Raw genomic sequence first — 15,377 nt, 5'->3', positions numbered from 1 at the left:
CTGGATGTGCATCTCTTCTAAGCTATACCTTCCCAGACTAGAGCAGCCCCGGTGCAAACCGCTAACACTGCCGAGGGCCAGAACAAGCCGCCGCTAGGCTGCACCTGCAGAGGCCACCGCGGCACAGCCCCGGTTCGGCGGCCGCAGCTATCGCCGCGGCCGGTGCTGCCGCCGGACGCGGACTGGGACGAGAGCAGACCAAACCCGCCCGCCCGAGGCGGCGCGCGACGAGCGGCCCGTCCGCGATCCATGGAATCGAGCGGCGGCGCTGAGCGGCGATTGGCGGCGCGCGGGCGGCCCCGCCCTGCCCCTCACATGACCGCTGGCGAGGTTTTTGTCGCGCCCGCTCGCCGTCCTCCGGTGTCCCCACCGCCGGCAGCGGCAGCAGCACCACCGCCATGGGCCCAAGCCGCTCCGCCGCTTCCTCGTGCCGCCGCTTCCTCCTGCCGCTGCTGCTGCTCGGCGTCTCCGGTGAGCGGGGCAGCGCCGGGGCCCGGGGGATGGGAGTGGGTGTCGGATGTCCCCGCGGGCTCGTGCCGCTCTCCCCACCTCGCCCCGTCCCGCACGTGACGCGGCGCGCGGGCACCGCGGGTCCCGGGGGGGTCCCGGGGCGGCCTCGGCCCCGCGGCGTCTTCAGGGGACGGCCCCGGGGCGGAGGCGCCGCTGCTGCCGCCACCCCGCGCTGCCACCCACGGGAGGGGAGGGGACAGCGGCGGGGCCGCGGGCCCGCGACGCGCGGGCCCGGGGGACGGAGCAGCGCCGTGCCGGGGAGGCCGGGAACCTCAGGGTGCTTCAGCCGAGGGCCGTGGCCCGGCAGTCGAGACCGCGGGCCCACCCGCGCGGCCCGGCCAGGCCGTTCTGTCAGCGCTCCTCGGCGTGGGGCCGCGGGCACGGCAACGGCTGTGCCGGGATTCACCGCCTTAAGAGTACAACAGCTGGGAAAAGTTTTCTTAATACGCAAAGGGAATTTAACACCAGTGTCTTTCGAGCTTGGAATCGTGGAAACAATGAAGGCACGCCGATCCCATCTCTTAGGGGTCAGCTTAAGTCGTAATCACTGATACAACACATAAAATCATGGACCCATGGTCTACAAGCAGCACATTGTTCAAGTGCTCTGTTCATGCCCTTTGGTTTACACAGTGTGTCACCAGAAAGCTGATGCTTATTTCAGAGAGTCAGAATTCCAGGTTGGAAGGGACCTTAAAGATCAGCTGGTCCAGCCTTTCTTGGCAAAAGCACAGTCTAGACAAGATGGCCCAGCACCCTTTCCAGCCAATTCTTAAAAGTGTCCAGTGTTGGGCAGTCAACGCTTTGAGGTTATTAGTCTATGTCAGGTAAACAGACTATAAAACATTCCCTCAATCTTTGCCAGCTCTGATAATTTCATGGCATGCTTCCTATTTTTGATACTTTTTAGAAATCTAGCTATTCTTTCAGTGTCTGGTAAATTGAATATGGTCCTGACATAATTTACTGCTTTGTGATGAGCTGTCCTCTTAAGTTGTTCTAGAAAATGAAGGAAAAACAATATCTTAATAGCTAATAATCATATCTTACAGGTTTTTTCCAGTCCTATGCAGTGGAAGTAGATATAAAGGATGCCTCTAATGCTACTTGCCTGTATGCAGATTGGATGATGAGGTTCTTGATAACATATGAATCAAACAATGGTGATTATGTACGTATTTGGGGGTAACTCTTGCTGACAACTGGATTTTGACTTGGATAAAAGTTTAAGCTCTTTTACCTAGGGTGTTTGATTTCTTACTTTTTTTTACTAAATCAGTTGAGAAGAATATTCATATATAGTCCTTATAAAATAAAGAATAAGTTCCCAGTCATACAAATGACTGAAAGTACCCTGTTGCTCTTACTTAAATGCCATACACAAAACTCACCAAGTCTAACCAGTATCAGTGTAGATATGTTCTTAGCCCAAGCAGTAAATTTAATTGCAGCTCAACATGATCAAGATTTACAGCCAAGTTAGAGCTGTACTTTTGTACTTGAATCTGATATGGCTCCTTTCTCAGGCATGTGCCAGGGAGCCTTTATCATAATTTTCTAGAATAACCTAAAATAATCTCAACTTATCTTGTGCAAGGTTTCAGCTGACTCCAGCAAGTCTATAATGTTATGGGGAAGAACTGCATGTGAATGCATTTAAAATTACCCTTTTCTTCTAGAAAACCACAACCCTGAATTTGTCATCAAGTGTGACACACAATGGAAGCGTCTGTGGCAATGACACACAAGCTGCACTTGTGGCAGTGCAGTTTGGAGAAGGTCATTCTTGGAGCATTAACATCACAAAAAACAATGAAACTTACCAGGGAGACTTCATCACACTGACCTACAACACCAATGACACAGCTGTATTTCCTGATGCTAAAAGAAAAGGTAACATTCAGTGCAGAATCTGACTTGCAAAGCAGTCTCAGCCAGAAGTGTCAGACCTCATGTACCTGACCCCGCTTGGTTTTTTCGAAGTTAGGAGGAATATAGGAGTTAGTAATGAATGTAGAGAGTTCTGTACCACGTGCTGCCAACTGCTGTTCCTTGTACCTGCTGGCTGGGTAACAGTGCAGGCCAAATGGCTTCACTGGATGTGTAATTCTTGTAAGTGGAAGAGGACGGGAAGGATAAACAGCTTTGATCAGTGCTGGTAGACAGCAGGCACATGGAAGATTAATTTTAGTGTGCGCTGCTTGGCGCACTACCTTGCCAAGCAATACAGTGTTAGGCTGTCTGTGTACTAATGCCTACTAATAATAGAATTTTTTTCTCCTTAAAAACTTAAGTAAAAGGGTTCACCTTTCTAATAGCTTGTCTAGTTCTGCAAGTTTGGTTAATCCTGCATTACCTAGCACTTTCGGTTAGGACACATAGGGAAAACATTCAAGAGAGCTTAGGATTGTTAATTATGTCTTTGTCTTAGGGAATTATATAAAACATAACACTACCTCTAAGTTCTTGTGCTTCATAAGGCATTAAAACGTGTGCTTATTTGTAGGACCAGTTACTGTTCTTGTGAAGGATCCTTTGCATCCAGTTCAACTGAACACTGTCTTTGTGTGTCATAATTCCTACTTTATTGAAGCAGAAAATATAACGCAGATTTTCTGGAATGTTACTATGCAGGCTTTTGTTCAGAATGGCACAGTCAGTAAAAAAGGTGAGCATTTCTGTTTGTGAAAGAGCTTTTTTGTATTGCACCTTGGTGCAGGGAGCAAAGTCCCATAATAAAAAATCCACCAATTCTAAGATGTGTTGTGTTTAATAATATTCACGTAAATATCCTCTAGTACTTCTTCCCTTGTTCCTGGAAAAAAAAGATTGGGAGAACAGATTTAGTAGTGTGCTGTAATGTTGATTGTTTGTGTGCCAAGGTGGGAGTCTACTCAAGTGTGTATTCCAGTAATTGGGGTATTAAGAATAAGCACTTCAGAACTACTGTTGCTGAGTAGATCATTTGAGTTTGACAGGTTTTAGCTGACTGCCTTCCACTTCCAGTGGTGGCCTCTGCTGTTGGCATTTGAATAGTCCATAGCCTGTTGTCTCATCTCATAGCTCAGAAAAGAGATGAGTGCATCATCCTGCTGCATACAGCATAATAGGGTCACTTGCTTGGTCTACAGCAAATACATGTCACACTTCTGTAACAACTTAATTATCTTTGTGTGTTTTGCCTCCGTGTGTCAGAGGCAAGTTGTACTGAGTGTGGATTTAAATGTGAGCATTACACAATTTCTGAGAATAATGGAAGCTGTACTTTGTTTGGAATACTGTGCCACAGTGCCAAGTTTGGTACTTCTGTCTTGGTGATTAGCAGACTCCTAGTGAGCCTATATTTCAGCAAAGGAATTGGTATCTGTATTGAACTGACCTCTGATTAATAAGACTTCAATAAACTTTCAGCAATGAAACGGTGATTAAATTGTCTTTTCAGAGTCTAGATGTCCTGCTGATACACCTACTTCTGCACCTACTGTTCCACCTACTATTGCCAACGTAACTACTGCATTTACCACTACTTTGGCTCCTGCTCCAACAACTGCTCCCAAACCCGTGGAGAATCCAGACACAGGAAACTATTCTCTTAAAAGTGGAAATAAAACTTGTTTCCTGGCTACTGTGGGGCTGCAACTGAATGTTTCCCAAGACAAGGTGCTTCTTTTTTCTTTTGAAGAGCAAAAGTTGCTGTAGTTATTTGGTGTGAAATCTGAATGCAGGGTATTTGCTTTGTACACTGCTAGCTGTCCAGAACTGCTTCTAAGTACCGTATGTAGCACCTCTCTGACATCAGAATAGTTTTGTCGCATAATACCTGTCTTCAAAAAAATCTTACGTGGATTCAACAGAATTTGTTATGGGGAATACTTCTAACATGATTAAAAGTCTGGAACTTTCTTAGCTGTTACGGCTGTTGTTCCCTGCAGATACTGTCTTTCCCCTCAGAGGGTAGCCTGTTGTGTTAGGGAAGAGTAAGACTTCTCAAGCAATTTGTTTGCTTCAATATTGCCAGTATGTAAATATAACTCAAACAGCCTTGGTTCCATAGCAGCCAAGCTCAGCTCTTCCTGCTGTCATGTTTATGACAAGCTCTGTAACCCAAGACTGTTCCTGACTGAGACAATGTATTCCAAAGGCAGCGGAATGTCTTTGATGTGCTTTGTCTGTATTTCAGCCTCTCCTGATCAACATCAATCCAAAGACAACTGTCGCAGATGGTGCCTGTGGTAACACAACAGCTACTCTGAAACTGAATGATGGAAATAGCACACTGATTGGTTTCACATTTGCTGTTGTAAGTAACTTCTTTTATTTTAAACTAAGTCTTTATTTAACAGCATTGCATGGTGATCACTCATAGTAAAATCCTCCTGTTGCTTGCTGGTGGTAGGTTGTTCCCATATGGGAGGTGGAACTGGCCAGCTGAGTGCCTCAAGACTAATGGAGAACTGGGTTAAAGTTGTAGAAAATGTAAGACTGGTAAATGTGTTGGCTTTTGTAAAGCATGTGTCCTTAAAGTTACAAATGCAGAATTGCGCACTGACACTCGGTTCTTGTTTCTTGAACAGAAAAATACAAGTGCAAGTGTACAAAAGTTTTATCTGAGAGAGGTGAATGTTACGCTGCTTAGCCGTCTGAATGGTTCTGGTAAGAAACAGTATCTGCCTTAAACAAGTGTAATATTTTACTCAATGTCTGCGTCAAATACATCTGACTTTTTTTTCAGTGTTGTTCATGCTTACTGGTAGCTCCTACTGTATGTCTAGAAGTTGGTATGAACAAAAATAATGAGCAGAAATGGCTGTAAGAGTTACTTTAAACAGCAGTGTGGGACTACTCCACAATTCCTGAAACTTCTGCTGATGGAGTCTCTGTAAATTAAGAGGGCTTCTTTATAACTATTTTCAGTAATGTAATTTTTTGAGGCGTGAAATACGATTGTACCAACTTTGAAGCTTTTTTCCTAAACTAGCTGTTGTCTTGGTTGGAAGATACAGCAGCATCTTCAATCAAACACTTGTACTTAACTCTTACTGGGAAAAGAGACCAGTCCATCAGAAACTAAAGCATACTTTTTTCCCAACAAACATATGTTTTCTTTTTTTTAATTGCTTGTCATAGCTACAGCAATTAAAGAGCACTAAAGCTAAAACACTTGCAGCTCTGCAACACTGAGATGAGTGGAGGTACAAGGAAAGCCTGATGTCATGTACGTATGCAAGAGAGGTTATTGCAAAGTACTCTAATAACTTCAGTCTCTGATTTCTGGTTAAGCAGATCAATCCCACTTTGTACTCCTTTGTTTTTCAGACTAGTCAGTGTTGAAGTGTTGGCCCCTCTAGATTCAGCTTCTCAGTCTTACTGTATTAGGAACTGTCTTGCATTTTAAGTGAACATGCAAATTCCCTTTCTTCTTTCCCCCTCTTTGTTTAGTCATTTCAAGTGCAGATAACAGCAATTTCAGCAAGTGGGATGCTTTCCTTGGTAGCTCTTACATGTGCCGAAAAGAGCAAACTCTTCAGATTAATGAAGATGTTCAAGTACATACTTTTAATCTATGGATTCAGCCATTCCTTGTGGAGGCAAATAAGTTTGCTACAGGTAAGAGTTATGTTTTTGTTTTTAATGCTTACAAAATTCTTACTTGCTAAAAAGCACCAGCATTAGGTACAAGCACTTTATCTCAGAAGCTCTTGTTCCAATTTTTAAAAATATGTTTATATATACATGGAATGAAGAGAAGCTCTGAGACTGACATTCAAGTTCAAGCAAAGATTTGTTCTCACTTAAAAAATGTCTACTAAGTGTGTGGCTCTCCTTCACAAAACTTGAATGAACTAGAGACGCTGAAGGGGGACTTAAGTATTGCCATGCAGAATAGGTTAGAAGTTACCTGACAACATCTTGACATACAGCTTTTTGTAGCTCAGATATGTAAGAAAATTGGACAGAACTTTTGCAGAAGTGAACTTTGGGAATACTGTTAGGTGTTTTGTTTCTTTTTACCTGTCAGCCTGAGGAATAGGAGTGTTGAGAAAGAATGAGCTGTCAGAGCTTCCTTCAGAGGCAGTCTTGAATATCCAGAACTAAAAAGAGATTCTAAAATGTTTGTTTGCTGCATTATCTTGATCTTGTCTGGAGAAAACTGAAATGTTTTAAATTACCTCTTAATATTTAGTGCAAACTGGTCGTTGTGCTTAATGATAATACTTGCAGCACAGTCTTAGTGGACTAGACTGATGTGTAGATGCATAGATTGAAGAGTTCTGCTTTTAGACAGAAGTAAGATAAATCTCCAGATGTGTGTAGGGTAAACAGGCTCAAAAGATTTAGGGACCCATTTCACTCTGTAGTTAAAGTTGCAGCTAGCTTTCTTTTAATTATAGTTATTTTACCTGTGTAACATGTCTTCATTCTGCTTAGATTCTTGACACCAAATCTAGGTCAGTTTTTTCCTTAATGAGTGAAGGCACCAACCAGACTTGCCTTTTAGTATGAAACAGATAAGCCTGGTTCTTGAATGTAGAAGAATGGCTGTTCCCTTGCCTAGTGCAGATCTTGTGCAAAGGCAAACTCGAACACCCTTAGCTTGCTATAGGTTATCAAACACACCACATGATTAAAGTGCTTAAATATGCTAAATGTATCGATGAGACCTCTGCAGTTCTTTCTCTCTTAGTTTGAATAATACTTGATTTTTTTTTTAACACCTTCATATTAAGGAAAACAGATTTTTATACCACGCTTGGCAAGTATTCTGTCTTTATTTATTCCTTATTGCAACCTTTTTCTCATCTACAGCCCAGGAGTGTTCGCTGGATGATGACAGCATTCTAATCCCAATTGTAGTTGGTGCTGCACTTGCTGTCTTGATTGCCATTATAGTGGTTGCTTACATAATTGGCAGAAGAAAAAGCTATGCTGGATATCAAACTTTGTAAATCTAAGTGTGATTCCTGTTCTGATTTCACTCTAAAAAAAGCAAGTGCAAGTTCTGAAGTCCAAAAAAGACCCAAAACTTAGGAGTAATTACTAGCCACAGCTAATTGGAGTTGAGAAACAAAGGGAGAATGTTTATCTCAGATGAAGCAGAACTACACTTTTGTTTTCCTGCCCTAAGAAGACGATGTGGGTTTCATAGCTGTTTCGAAGATGTCAAATACTGGATGAATTGCTAGACTAAGGATTTTATCTTGCAAAAAATCCTAAAGCGTTTGGGATATTTCTGCCTTTTACAAATAGTAGCCTGAAACAGAAACACATTCTGAACTGATGTGCATTGGGCATCTCCCAGAACAACACAGAATTTGTACTTGCTTCTCTCCTCTGCGTTTCTTAGTTGTTGTTGTAATTGTGGGTTAAACTGGAGCATTAGTCACTCTGTTGACTTGTATAGTATTTAACAAGGATTGTCTAATGCCCAATAGCAGCTTCGTTTTCCATAGGATTGAACTTCAGGCTGGTGATTGTGATCTCTTGAAGTGGCAGCAGTAACTTACTTGCCTTTGTTAGGATTTGAGTAATTTACTCCTGCCTTGGTGTAATTTCAGGAATCATTCCTATACCATGACTGTACAAACAAAAGTAACTTGCCAAATGGTGAATATATGGGAAGACTTCAGTGCCATTTCCAGATGGTTTCAAAAAAAACCTGTTAGGCACTGAATTCTTTATTCTTTATTATACCTTGGCAATCATCTAAAATACCTAAGGCAGACTTCTGCTAAATTAATGCAAGCTTTTTTTGCTGGCATCTATTTAAAGGGAATAACCTTTCTAAATATTCCAGAACTTTAAAGTGCACTTAACTTCATACCATACTCTGCACAGAACTGGTCTGTCTTGTTGCTTTGAATGACCATTGTTTAAAGATGCTTTCTTTTAATGAGCCAGTATCTGTTGTTGCAGCTTGAGCTGTTTTTAAATCTTCATCTTGAATAGTTCTCTGCCAGTCAAAATTCACATTATAATTGCCCGCCATTGGCACTCTGAATGTTTAATGTACTTTGTGTTGGATTGTTTGCAGTGTAGCATTTATTAATGTTAAGAATGCAAAAGCCGAACAAGTCTGAGATAGACCCACAACACCTGTTTTTCCTTGCTGTATGGAAAGAATAACTAGGTTAAAAAAGTGCAGTGCAACTGGACTGTTCTTAAACTGCAGCTCTGTAGAGACTAACCCTTGATGCACAACTTTTCTCTGGGCTCCTTGTGCTGTAATACATATTCTTACTGCATGGAAAAAAAGAAGTCTTTTAGATAAGTGTGGCTTTTTTGCATATGTCATAACATGAGCTGCCTAAACTGGTTATTTAATGAACATAACATTGTTTCCCCCTTTAGAATGAGTTTAGCCTGCATCAAAGCTGCTCTAGTGTTTTATTAGTGTTCTCTAGGGTTATAGAGATGTCTGTGGCATGTTTGTATACAAATCATAAAATACACTTCTTTCAATAATGGTTTGGGTTTGGTTTTTTTTTTTTTAAAGACAGTTTACTCTTGACACTAGTGAAGGAAGCACGTATGGGTGGATAATGCTTACTATAGCTTGTAGTCTACAGCTTGAATTTTGCATCAGTTACTGAAATGCATTTTAATGAAAGTGGGGAACTGCTATAAGTTTAATCATGAAACAAGCTTCAAGACTTACCATTTTAATTTTAAAAATGGATCGTTCATATTAATATATCCTCAAATGCAGAAGTTCATACAGATTTTTTTTTAGCTTTTTTTTTTTTTGTGAGTGATGTTCAGTGGCACCAGTTAAACATGCATTTCTGTTAAAGAGTAATCATCACACTATTCTTCTGACCTTGCAAATTTTTGAACGGTGCACAGTTTCCAAGTGACAATATAGAAGACTCATGCAAACTGCTTTCTAAAATCAACACTAGAAATACCATTGCAGAAACCTGTAAGTATATTGGCTCTGAGTTTTAAGTACTCCTACACTGATGTGCAGGTAACTGGTTCAAAAAACATCAGTTTCACCTGACTTCTGTTGTTATAAAACCACTAGTTTTCCTGTATGTATTGCTCCATAGGGAACTGTCAATCTGTTCAACCTGTGCTCTAAAAAATAAAGATTGTTCTATTTCTTAAGGAAACTTGTTCACATTTTTTAACTGATTTGAAAACAGGTGTCTTGTATTGTCTTTTTTTGAAGAAAATAAACTCAATGAGTAAGGTGAACTCTAATCAGCCTATATCTGAGATTCTGTTACATAGCTGGTTTTGTTCTGGTCTGTGGAAACAGCATTTAACATGTGGATGTATTTAACACCTGTGGATGTGGAATATTAATGTGTATAACCTATTATAGATTGTGGTTGGTTTAGTGCCTTATACACAGTTTACTAACTATTGTATTATAAAATATCAAGATTTCTGATATTTTAGGTTAAAGATGTCATGCTGTAGTCCTCAAAAGAAGCATTTCTAGCCAGTGAATGATGGGATTTGGGTTTTGGAAGGGGCATTTTGTTTGTTCATTTGTTCCTTGTTTTGGTTTTTTGTTTGGCTGGTTTTTAATTTTTTTAAATTTACTACAGTGTTCTCTATTCATTGTTAATAAAACACAAACTTTGGGGCTATTGGTTGAATTTAATGATTGAAATTAAAAGGGAAGGCAGCTTTTATACTGGGGCTAAAAAAGTTTTGGGCCAAAATTTCTGACTATTTTCAATGGAGACACATTCAGCCACGTCAGTTGAAAAAGCTGTTCCTGCTGGCCCGAATGCAGAGTCTGTGTGTTGGGCTGTAGTTACCAACTCTGCACTTGAAGACATCTCTCTGAAGCTTCTAACCACTGTACAGTAGCCATACCTGGATAGATGTGTGCCAGCAATGATGGAATGTTCCTGGTATGAAACCTTAACCCCTTTTTCACCCTGGGAATTCCCTGTAACAGTGCCATAGTGTGATGTGTACTGCAGCCATCTCCTTCCTTTGAAGAAGAGAGGGAATTTCTGTCACTGCCTGCTGGGCACCCTTCATCCTTAGCAAATCCATTCATGTTTAGTGTTAGTGCTTAGTGACCCATTACCCAGCATCTAGCAAATTGTCTATGTTGGTATTTAGTGAACAAAGATGACTAAACATCAAATGCATGTCTCTCTTTAAGATGTTTAAATATTTCCTCAGAATATTTTGAAATAGCTGTATAAGGTGCATAATTCTTTTCCTCTTGGTGTTTTGGGGGTTTTTTTCCCTTCCAGGTGTTGCTCTACTTCGCAGTAGGTGCCTTCAGATAATCTGAGTTCAGTATTTTCAGCTGTTGAGCCTTCACGTGTTGTTCTTGCCCTTAGTCAAAGGCTCTGTATAGTATTTCAGGAAGGGGGCTATGGCAAGTGTATGCTGGACTGTGATATGCTAAAGCAAGACAATACATTTCCCATAAGTAATGCTGATTCGATGAAAAACAGCAGCCAGCTTTTGAGGAAGCATCAACTCTGTGTGTCATGCTCTGTCCTAATTAAAAACTCAAAATAGTTTTATGAGGAGTGCTGCTTTATGAAACACATGTAAGTCAGGCGCTTCCAGTGCTGGAGAACCCAGGCACGGCCTCCTGCCTTACGAAACCTCTCCTGGCACAGGCAGGTGGAGCTCTGCTCTCCTTACAAACAGGTTGTGATGCCAAGCCCTGCCCCCGATTTTGAAACCAGTTCCCAGCATGGGTTGCAAATCACCAATGAGTGCTTTCGCCAGCAAGGAGCTCCCCACGTGTTTTACAACCTGTATATTAAAAACCACTGTAGCATTATAGCTATCTCTTCTATTTTTCCCTCTGATGTGGATTTCAGTGAGGTCTATGTAGTTCTCTTTCCCCTTTTGTATGGAAAATAAATTTACCCACCCCAAGAGAGTCTTTTCAGTGTTTTCCAGGCCATGCAGTGACTGCAGCACGTTTATCTTGGCTGTCTCTTGTAGCTCGTAGTAAGTTTCTGCTTTGTTACTTGGATTGTCCCTTATGTATTCATGTCTAGAGCCCAGAGGAGTGGTGGCAACTCGAGGGTTGGGAAGACCCCTGGGTGAGGCAGTAATACATCAGTATGGGGTTTTTGTTTCTTTGCTGCTAACTCTGAGGTGTGATCAGCTAATGCACACTCAGACTGCCAGTTTGTCCTCACATCTCTCTAATCTATCTTCTGCTTGCTAGAGGAAGCTGAAATTAAATGTACAAATAAATGTACAAATCATAAGTATATTACCAATATAAAGGATGTGTGTAGTAAATGTGTTCAAAGAAATCAATCCTTCCATCAATTCTTTACTCAATACTGATTTTACTTTACATATATTATTGTGTCTAATACAATGTAATTTCTCAAAAATTTGCTCCTTGCTTGCTTTGGTTTCTAATGCTTGATTTCCCTTACTAATTTATTCTCCCTTGCTTTTTTTTTCCTTCTTTCTGCAGCTGAAGAATGCATTGCTGATTCTGACCTGAACTTTCTTATTCCCATCGCAGTGGGTGTGGCACTTGGATTCCTTATCATTCTTGTCTTTATATCTTACATCATTGGAAGAAGAAAAAGTCGTACTGGCTATCAGTCTGTATAATTTCTTAATTCCATCTCTCTTGCCCACCTTCCCTGTTCTTTTCCCTTTCCCAGTCTCCCTGATCTGCTCCTTTAAAAAAAAAAAAGAAAAATTAATTCATGGTTTCTTTATTTTAAAAAATTAAATTCACTTCATGACAGAATAACATGCCATGAGTCTGAAGATGAGTTGCAGAAGCTACTGTATGACTTTAGAGAAAGTAGGTGTTCTGAGGACCATTGATGTGTGTCCCTGTGGGAAATGTGATTATTTTTAGTAAAGAAGACATCTACAAAGCTTTCTGTCATTTAATCTTTTTATACAAGAAGATTTCTAGATGCCTACAGCTTGTCTTGGTTAATGCTAAAGCTAAAACTATAATTAAAAGTGTGAATGCTGTGTCAAAAGGACTGTACATGCAGTGGGAAAATGAATACCCAGCTCTCAACAGACTTTTACTGGCAACTTGGCATATGGCTGTTCTTGTGAATCAGCCTGAATTTCCTGCTTCTGAATGTAAAGTAGTACCTGATCTCACTAATACCCTGACATAATGTGAGAAGAACATCTGATTAATTGATTTGTTTAATATCACATGGAGAAGCTGACTGCTAATATAAGTTGAGTAGCTTTGCACTAGCATGGTGTCTAATTTGCCAAGATAAGGCTCAGGTCTGGAGAACTTTGGCTACTCAGAAAAGGCAACAGTCTGCTGAAGGAAATGTCTCCTATGCTATTTCGTTGAACTGCATTTTTCCTTTTGTTCTGAGCTCAATTGTGAAATGAGGGTGGGAGGCTGGAATTTCACTGGCTGCAGTTTCTCTCAGCTTTGATTCTGAACATAAAAGAAGCTACACAGCGTTGGTCCATGTGAGGCTTGAAAGTATTTTGAGAGCACTCAGACTGACTGAGAACACGGATTGCTCAGCAATTCCTGCAGTTCCTTTGGACAGCTTTCATAGGTTAACGGGATCACTGAAAAGCTGTGATCTCTGAATGCAAGTGGAAATGTAAAACCTTTTGGGTTTGATAGAATTAATCTGCTTTTAACTTCCTCATTATTGCTGTCTCAGTGTAAGAGCACACAATTTCTAGCATGAAGAATGCTGATCATAAAGCAGAAATTAATATATGTATACTGAAGAAAGTGACTTCCAAAGGAATGAGAGCATCTTCCCTGTTTGAAGATGCCTTTATTATTAATGCCATACCTTTGCAATTCTGTATTCCATATCTAAACTGTACCAAAATCGAAGTTAGGAATTTGTGGTTGTGTTCTGCTTCATTCCCATCAGGTTCCTGTTGATGGAGTGAAAGAAGCCTCTGGCTCTTGAAACCTTTTTGGTCCATCTTTGGCAAAAGCCTTTTGCAGCCAATAAACCCTGATTTCCAGCTCAAGAGCTGTCAGGTCTGCAGAGAGCTTCCTGAGGGCACACAAAGTTCTGTCCTCTACAGCAAGTGTTTACTAAAGTTGCTTCAATATTTAATCTCTTTGTGCATTGACCCTGTATCCATGTTGTGGGAAAAGCCCCTTCAGTAATTCACATACACAAAGGTAACAGTCAACACTGATGTTTAAGCAACTCACAATAGCTGTGTATTCAGGGAAGGGAGTTTTCCAAAGCGTTAGTTTTGATGTTTGAGAAATACCTGTACATTCAATTCTTCTTGTCCTCACAGTGACCAAAGATACACTCTACGTGATTCTGACAAAAGTGATTCCACAGTACAAATGGGCTCTTGGACCAAGTTGTCTTTTTTTTTAGGAATGTAGTTAAATGCTGCTGAGTTGGACTGTGTGCTTCAGGTTTGGATGTCTTGGTCTCTTGTATTGTACCTTTGCTCTCGCAATACTTGATTTCCCTGCCAGTGTTAAATGGAATTATTTCAGGTGGCATTTTATGAGTACACCCCCTTATCAGTGTGGTGCTTCTCTGCTGCCAGCAGGTGGATCACAGCTATGTTTTCATGCTGAGATTGCAGACAAGTATTTAATATCACTTTTGCTAGGCTATCTTAGTAAAATGTGGTCATTTCCTAGATGCAAACACATACACATATATGTATATTGTAAATACATAGAAAGTACTATTTTGAGCTTCAACAGAAGTCAAAAATTGATCCAGCACTTTAAGGTTGTTGCAGCATGAAGAGTGGTGTGTACAATTTTCCAGATCTTGAAGTAACTGTACAAATATGCTGAAAACAAAATATATGTATGGAAAATAAAGTTAATTATTGTGTTTATAAAGCTTTGTTTCACTGTAAGTAGACATTAATGCCGTTTCTGAGAGCTTTTCTAAAGTGTTTGTCAATGTGCTTGGATCTGGATGTTTGTGGGGAAACAGAAGCTTTTGGTTCTAAGCTATTCACGCATATACATCCAAATCAGTTGATTTTTGTGTTGATTTGGTCAAAGCATGGGTCCAGTATCTGCTAAAGGACCTCCTCTTCCAACAGAATCCTTCCAACAGACAGATAGGGAATAGATATTAAATAAAGTTTTATCTTGTTGCTAATGTGAAGGCTGTTAATTTGATGGCATGAAACACGAGTTTGGTTTCCTTTCAAGACCCCACAAATATAAATGCTTTAAAAGAGCTAAAGCAATTGGCAGACAGAGAAATGCTTGTGGGTTTAACTTACTTCCGATGTCAAAAGAAGAGCCACTCCCCCAGCAGCATCCTCCTTGGCAGAAGCCAGTTTGTGTTGGTCAGAAGATGCACTTGCAGATAAATTGTGCAGGCAGAATGAATATGTTGCCCTGGTTCTATCAGTGCCATCTGAATAATGGCAACTGAGCAGAATTACTTCCTAAACTACCTCTGTTTCAGGTATTTAACAGTTCTTAATAAATAGTTTCTGCCAGATGGTTGGTTGTGATACTTGGTGAAGAGTGAGTCTTACTGCACTGGGCTCCTGAACTCTTTGGCCTGGGGAAGTTTATCAAGTGCTCAGAATTGCAGGATATTGTTACATGCTGCTTGGAAATTCAGTCCCTAACTTGCAGCAAAACCTGCATCCCTTAACACCAGTATACAAAAAATCACTTCTTAGAGACTGGTATAGACCAGGAAATGACAGCAGATAAAGTACCTGGACTATGGATGTAGGACAAACATACCATAATGCCCCTGTTCAGTCAGTAATTTTAGTAAGTGTGCTTTCCAAGTAATACATTATCCCGAGGTGTCCTGTCCTGCTGTGTTCTCATAGCCCCAACAAGCAGAATGCAGCTGGTCTCTGTCACATCCGAGGGAGGCTCGGGCTGCTCAGGACAGCACACTCTGCTCAGACTAGGATGGGTGTGTTTCACCTTT

General features: G+C 40.9%; 1 protein-coding gene across 1 annotated transcript; it reads left to right on the top strand.

Annotated features, from left to right (window-relative positions):
- The first annotated feature begins 245 nt into the window (after nt 1-245).
- On the top strand, nt 246-14,576 carry LAMP2 (lysosomal associated membrane protein 2). The gene is given in 10 exon segments (XM_042028320.1): nt 246-364; nt 367-471; nt 1,563-1,681; nt 2,190-2,403; nt 3,017-3,178; nt 3,953-4,170; nt 4,691-4,810; nt 5,085-5,163; nt 5,950-6,117; nt 11,936-14,576. Coding segments are annotated over 10 exon segments (1,443 nt in total). The 5' UTR covers nt 246-249; the 3' UTR covers nt 12,079-14,576.
- Nucleotides 14,577-15,377: the final 801 nt, after the last annotated feature.

This window comes from Corvus kubaryi, unplaced genomic scaffold, assembly GCF_017639235.1.
Source record: "Corvus kubaryi isolate FWS band 111438036 unplaced genomic scaffold, C.kubaryi_AGA036_p1.0 130, whole genome shotgun sequence".
NCBI lineage: Eukaryota > Metazoa > Chordata > Aves > Passeriformes > Corvidae > Corvus > Corvus kubaryi.
Note: the sequence above shows the minus strand (reverse complement) of the source record. Positions and strands in the feature narration are given on the sequence as shown.